This window comes from Rhinopithecus bieti, unplaced genomic scaffold (assembly GCF_001698545.2).
Source record: "Rhinopithecus bieti isolate Rb0 unplaced genomic scaffold, ASM169854v2 scaffold_20175, whole genome shotgun sequence".
NCBI classification, from domain to species: Eukaryota; Metazoa; Chordata; class Mammalia; order Primates; family Cercopithecidae; genus Rhinopithecus; species Rhinopithecus bieti.
In genome coordinates this window covers 1886598-1893525 of record NW_016809984.1, presented here as the reverse complement: position 1 = coordinate 1893525, position 6928 = coordinate 1886598, and the positions used below count along the sequence as shown (strand labels likewise).

General features: G+C 45.4%; 1 pseudogene and 1 gene segment (V, D, J or C); both read right to left on the bottom strand.

The window, feature by feature from the left end:
- Positions 1 to 1096: 1096 nt before the first annotated feature.
- Positions 1097 to 1976, bottom strand: LOC108541481 (T-cell receptor beta chain V region A20.2.25-like; annotated as a pseudogene). Its single transcript, XR_001888971.1, has 3 exons — positions 1924 to 1976; positions 1629 to 1786; positions 1097 to 1518 (listed from the first exon to the last, which is right to left on the bottom strand). The product of XR_001888971.1 is annotated as a T-cell receptor beta chain V region A20.2.25-like (transcript).
- A 3530-nt stretch (positions 1977 to 5506) lies between these two features.
- On the bottom strand, positions 5507 to 6151 carry LOC108541480 (T-cell receptor beta chain V region A20.2.25-like). The segment is given in 2 exon segments: positions 5507 to 5919; positions 6036 to 6151. Coding segments are annotated over 2 exon segments (462 nt in total).
- Between the last annotated feature and the right edge of the window lie 777 nt (positions 6152 to 6928).

The window sequence follows — 6928 nt, the reverse complement described above, 5'->3', positions numbered from 1 at the left end:
ATCCAGGGAGGAGTTGAGACCTGAAACCAACAAGGAGACGTCCAGCCAAGGGAAGGAGAGTGGATGAGTCAGGAAGCTTCTAGACCATGATCCACAGGCTCTGCAGCAAGGGGAGCAGACAGAGGCAGGTTTGCTGCCTGCAGGGTTCAGAGAAGGTGTCTGTGCACATTCGGAGCTTTGATCAGGGCTAGAATTCACAGTCTAACTTTCAGTGTAAAAACGAGAAATTAGAGAATAGACAAATTGGAATATAGAACAATAGAAGTGGTGAAAATTCATACATATTTCTCAAACACATTTCCCAAAGAGTAAGTCTACTACTGTCCTCTCTAGCTGACTTCTGGACTGGGACCCTTGCCTGGAAGTTCGTTCTCTGATTTCCCAATGCTCAGTGCTGCTTGATTCTGCATGACAACAACCTATGATGGAAGGGAACCCTTGGTCCCAAAGAAGAGTCATGGAAACCACTGGACATGAAGTGTCAGGAGAACATAGCTCCTCACAGGACAGTGTCTGACCCAGTGCAGGGTGTAACTCTGTGGTGACACAGGTGATTATTTAGAGGGTTCTTCTAAAATTTTAAGCTAAACAATCCTTACAGCATGCTTGCTTTATTTCAGAATTATTATTATTATTATTATTTTTATTTTTATTTTTAGATGGTATCTCACTCTGTCGCCCAGGCTGGAGTACAGTGGCGCAGTCTCGGCTCACAGCAACCTCCACCTCCCAAGTTCAAGCGATTCTCCCGCCTCCTAAGTAGCTAGGATTACAGGCATATGCCACCATGCCCAGCTAATTTTTGTATTTTTAGTAGAGACAGGGTTTCACCATGTTGGCCAGGCTAGTCTCAAACTCTTGACCTCATGATCTACCCGTCTCAGCCTCCCAAAGTGCTGGGATTACAGGCCAGGCCTGAGCCACCATGCCCGGCCTATTTCATGATTTTAAAAAAGCATTTTTTAAAAGTAGATCTGAATATGTTTATCTTTTTTTCAAAGCAGTTGACAGGGCAGTCACACTCAGGCAAAAGAAAACCCACACTCTAAATATGTGCACAGGATATAAAGTTGCCACATGGATGAATTAGCAGGTGCTATGATGTTCTGAAGCTTCTGTCGGGACTCTTGCAAATGTTCACCCGAGCCCTCCGCGGCCCCCACAGCTTCCTGGCAGGCCCTAAAGGTTTCTGCACAGGAACGCGGTGACTCTGCAAGGCTGTGTCTTGGCTGCTGGCGCAGAGATACAGGGCTGAGTCTTCTGGCTGCAGGGCGCGTACGTGAAGGTATAAGAGAGAGCTCTTGGAGCATTCAGGTGAGAAGCGACTGGGCACACTTTCATTTATAGAGAGTTTCTCATAGTTGTAGATAAACATGAGCTCCAGTGGCTTCTTAGCTTTCTGCTTGTATCAGTACATAGCATTGTGCCCCAGATGTTGTTCACATTTCAAAGACTTCTTATTTGTCATTCCCATGACCAGGTGTTTTGGTGTCTGGGTAACTCCAGTGTTTGTGGGGACTGTAGGAGGAAAGGGACAAAATTCAGGCAGAGCCCAGGAGGAGGGTTGTTGCTGCAGCCACAAGGAAAAAGCTTGGAGTTCAAGGACAGACAGTTTGAACCTAACTCACCTGCTCCCAGGAGACACAGAACCGCACAGCAGAGTAGCCTGCAGCCCATGCTAGCCTTGGGTCTGAGATGGGGCCTCTGACTGGGGTCCTCTGGGTGAGGCACAGGGCTCTGGTTTCCTTGGCCCTGATTGGTGCTTTTTTCTGTGATGTCACTGCTCCTGACAGTTTCCCCAGACCCAGGGGATGTTTCTTCCTAGCCGTTTTACACCCTTTCTAAGTTCTGATAGAAGGTAGATTTGAATAGTCTGGGCTGGAATGAATGGGCTGGGCAGAAAGGACAGAGCCAGCTTTTTACCCCCCAAGCATATTCCTCTGGTAGGGGCTCTTTGCTCTCAGCTGCTTCCTCATTATGTGGATCCTCCCTCTCTCTCTGTCTCCCTGTCTTTCAGGATTCCTCTCAGCAACAGACCACTCCCGTTCAAGGAATCTCCTTCTGTCCTGTGGGATCACACAAGACAGAACCATTCAAAATGTCCCTTCCCTCAATGTCTAAGCACGGTGGAGCCCTTTTTGCCTGGCTCTGTGGAGGGAGGATGACTGCGTGACCACAGATGCAGTGTGGACCAGCGCCCAGCATTCAAGGGTATGACTGTGATGCCAATCAGCAACCAGGCAATGGGGAGGGAGCTGAGGGAGCACAAAAGGCTCTGCTCGCCTATAGCTGGAGGGCATGGGGCTTGGCTGCGGCTTTAGACCCTAACATACACAGATGCTGGAAAAAGAACAACACAAGGTGTGTGGCTGCCAAAGGAAAGGCAATCGCTTGAAGCTGGATGTTAGGTGCTGCTTGACCTGCGCTACGACCATTTGCTCGCTCTCATTTGAGGTATGCATGGCTCCCCATGGGCAAGATCCCTCCTGGCCCATCTCTCCTCTTACTGTCTATCTCTTCCCCAGGTCCCTGCCTCAGAGGTTTCACGGGAGCACAGCTCCTCCCTGTGGCCAAAGCAGCATTTGGCCACTCACCAACCCAGTGTCAGGATCCAGACCGGTTCCACATCCCACAACCCTGAGCAGCAGAGATGGGTTTCAAAGGCCAGGGGAGAATGAAGAGGAAGGAAGTGTTGGCGACAATACAGAGAGTCAGCAGCCAGAACACCAGGTACCCACACACCTAGGACATTCTAAATTTTTACTCAACAGTAATTGTCTATGTCTGAGTCTGGGCACCATCGCAACACCTTCTCTCTACAAAAATTACCAAAAATTAGCCAGATGTAGTGGTGCATGTCTGTAGTCCCAGCCACTCAGGAGGCTGAGGTGGGAGGATTGCTCGAGCAGGGAAGTCAAGGCTGTAGTGAGCCATGATTGTGTCACTGCACTCCAGACAGAGCAAGACCCTGACCAGCTAGAGAATAAAAATGTATCTTACATGAACTTTAGGAAATGTAATCAGTATGTCAGTGTTCCATCACTTCATATATGTGATGCCACATTTCCTCATATATTAAATCAGGGGAACTGGAAGGAGATGATCTCCAAAGCCTTTCCATTTCTAAAATGTTAGAAACCACATTAGGTCATCAGTTCTGTGGAGAGTTTTCCAACCCGAAACCAGCTGGATGAATTCCTATGGGTCATTTCTACTTCGCTGCATAAGCTATTTATGCTTTGTGACCATTTATGGAAATATCATCAATTTTCTTAAAATGTAAAGTTATGCCAATATTGACTTTTCATTCTAGAACATGCGAAGATACAAATGAACACAAATAAACACAAAAATGAGATGATTCATACTTTCTAAGGGATTTTTATCATCTGTTTATTGTTGCATTACAGCGCTATTACCATTTTGTGATGATCATTGTAATTGTAGGAATGAGATTAGGGTCGTAAATCTATGTTATATGTAAATCTACACTGGGCCTAGAGAGGATACTTATCCATGATTTAAGTCAAGGATTTATAATTTAGGTTTGTTTTAACCTGGGGATATGTTCAGTCAGGAAGAAAATTTTAGTATTCCTCTAATCTATACATATTATCAGATTTTCATTGTGGCCCATAAACCAAAAAAAAAAAAAAAAAAAAAAAAAAGGTAAAGGAATGTAGAGTCGATTTTAAGAAAGTGGGGTTGAATATTCTTCCCCTCAACAGGTTACATACAGCGTGGACCTCTAACCTGCTATACTAGATAAAAACCTAAAATTAATCTTGTTTTAAACACTAATATCATTCCTATTAAAATTATTTCAGTTGGTATCTACTTCAGCAAGAAAACACTTTGGTCCTTCTACAAAGAAATAGAACAAATTTGAACAAATAAAATTTTATTGCATTGTTTGGTTCCCAATAAGTAAACCCAATTGCAAGGACAATGAAAAAAAAGCAATAGAGTTTAAACAGAAACCTTAAATAATGCTGTAAGTAAAAGGTTTAACTTTCCTGAGGACAATAGCTAACATAAGCATTTCCCACAACAAGGGATGGTGACCAGAGAGCTCAAGTCATCTGAATTAGGAATGGATCTAATAAGGAAAATGATCTCAGGATCGTGTGAATTGTAAGAAGAGTGAAGAGTGGAATGGTACATATGAAAAAAGTAAAGTAAACATATTTATATAAAATAGAAGCAGTATATGTGATTGAAGACAAGAGGACTTAACTGACTCCAAAACAGCTGGGATTTAGAACACAGAGTACTAACAAGGAGTTCCGAGAATATGCATGAGAACATGCTTTTTTTTTTCCTGGGCCAGGTCCTAAGTTTTGTATGCAGAGGGTGGGACTCCAGAAGGTCCAGCAGAGAACAAATTCTGGAAGGCTGAAGACATGGGTAGGGATGTCAGAAGATACTCAGGGCTGGAAGGCATTGGCATTCAGACCAGGTGAGAGTGGAGAGTCATGGTAGGTAAACTGTGATTCCCACTGAGACCCTGGAAAGGCCATGCACTAGCAATGATGACCACATGCTGGGGCTCCCTAAAAGGGAGGGCAAAGCTGAAATAGACCCCAGCTAGTCCTACATTCAACCTTCCCAGATAAAACCCAATACTATTTCCAAGAGATAACATAATCCAGAGCCTCAAGCCTATGTCATCCACAATGTTTCTCATAAACTCTTTCTAACCTTTCATGTAGGATATTTAGAAGTCTCCTAATCCTTCATGCTACCCAAAAATCTATCTCCTTTCTGATCCATACTACTACCAGTGTTCCTGTACCAAAATATCAGTTTCATCATGTTGTTTCACTTGGAGTAGGACCAATGACTCACCACCACCTAGAGATTTGTGTCCAAAGTCCTTTCCATGTCTCCCAATATCCCCAGTCATCCAGCTGTCGCCTACTCTTGAGAAGAGTTCAAGATGACATTCATCAGAATTGGAGAGACACTTTCTTGTCACACTTCTTGAAGAGAAGGAGTCTACAAGGCACAAGGCTGCCCTCCACCCAGCTTCTCCCTCAACACTTTCCAGTTTACCTATTGCCATGGAAATTTCAATGCCTCTCCCAAATATTTTTCTTTTAAATAAAGTACTTACTGATCATCAGAATTGTCTCTTGATCTTTAAGAAATATTTCCTTCCCCCTCCCTTTATGCTTGTGCTCATCAACGCATTTTTAGCAATCATGTGGTTTTGATCATAATGTTATATAAATATGAACCCCATGCCGTGAAAGCACAGAAAGACAAGAAATAGCTTCCTCATCAGTTCAGATCTTCAAAGTTCATGGACAGGTCTGTTTTTGTTTGTGGAGCCCTAATACTTTAAGTGACGCTTTGCGGTGAAGCCCCTGCTCCAGCTGATAAACAATTCCCGTGAGACCTTTGAGGGGGGGGGGGGTGGTGTGCATAAAATAGACGTACTTTCTCCACTGGGGTGCACTAGCCGTCTGTACTAAACAGACCTGAAATCTCATCCCAGAGCCTATCAGAGAGTGGAGACTGGAAGCCTTGGGGTGGCAGGTGCAACACATTGGCCCACAGCTTCCTGGCTGGCTGGGGAGGTTTGTGCACAGGCCAACGCGATGCATCTGCCAGGGCTGTGCCTTGGTCTGCTGGCACAGAAATACACAGCAGAGTCATCAAGCTCCAGGGACTTGATGTGAAGAATTAAATGAACTTTGTCTGGAGAGTCAGGTGAGAAGCGATTTGGAACTGTTTCATTTAAAATGGGCTCCTCATTATTGTAGATAAACATTATCTTCAGCAATTTCTTGGAGTCCTGCTTATACCAATACATAGTATCATGGCCCAGATTTTGTTCACATTTAAGGGACTCCTTCTTTCCCATCTGTGTGACCAGGTATTTTGGAGTCTGGGAAACAACTGTGTCCAAGGAACCTGCAAAGGAAAGATGCAGAATTCAGGCAAATCCCAGGAGGTAGCCTGCTGCTGTTATCATGGTGAAAAGGTTTAGAGACTCCAACAGGATCATGTCACCTGGGCCCAGGACTCACCTGCTTGGAGGAGGCAGAGGACCACACAGCAGAGGAGCCTGCAGCCCATGGCAGAGTCAGGCAGACCAGGCAAGGCCTGCGGCAGGATTCTGGTGTGCAGTGGTGAGAAGTCTAGGCTGTGCTTTCCACTGCCGCTGAGAGGGGCTGTGCCAGTGAGGTCACAGCCTGCAATCATTTCCCCATTCCCAGGCTCTCCTCTAGCATGGCTCCTCCTTTTCACGCCCTGCACTTGCTGCTTTAAAGGAGTTTTTGGAATTTCTGGGAATAGTTGAGAGGGTTGAATTGTGGCCTCCAGGATGTGTCTCTGACAGTCATTCCTGTGCCATCAGCCCCCTCCCTCCCCGCTCCTTACCTGGGATCTGACCACCTCCTCCCTTCCTCTCCCTTTCAGGTCCTTCTCTCAGAGTCAGGCTGCTGTTCCTCTCTGGATCCTTTGCTTCCCCTTCACAATAATGCAGAACACTGTTTTGCTCTCTTGAATCTTTGTTCACTTGAAGGTCTGATTAATGGTCAGCAGTCCCCCTGATTCAGAAGAGACTGGCCTGAGATTTCACCTGAGTACCAGCTACAACCACCTAACCCACATGACTGCGATGCTAGTTCAGAGAAAACCCTGTTGAAGGGTTATTATTGGGAGTGAACTGCAGCCCGGCTCCCTCTGACGTTCTTATCTATCTAAGGGGCAGATCTATGAGGAAACAGGAGGCTGCTAGACAATATGTAGACACCATGTGCTGGGAACGAACGGCGATGAGTGTGAACAACATGGCAGTCGCGGAAAACAAAAGTAGGTGATGTCACTGCCCTTGAGTTGTCTGCAGATAATCCTCCTTGTTGGTACAAAGTTTGCAACCCAGGCTTATTGTGGGGTTTCTCAACTTGGATACTACTGG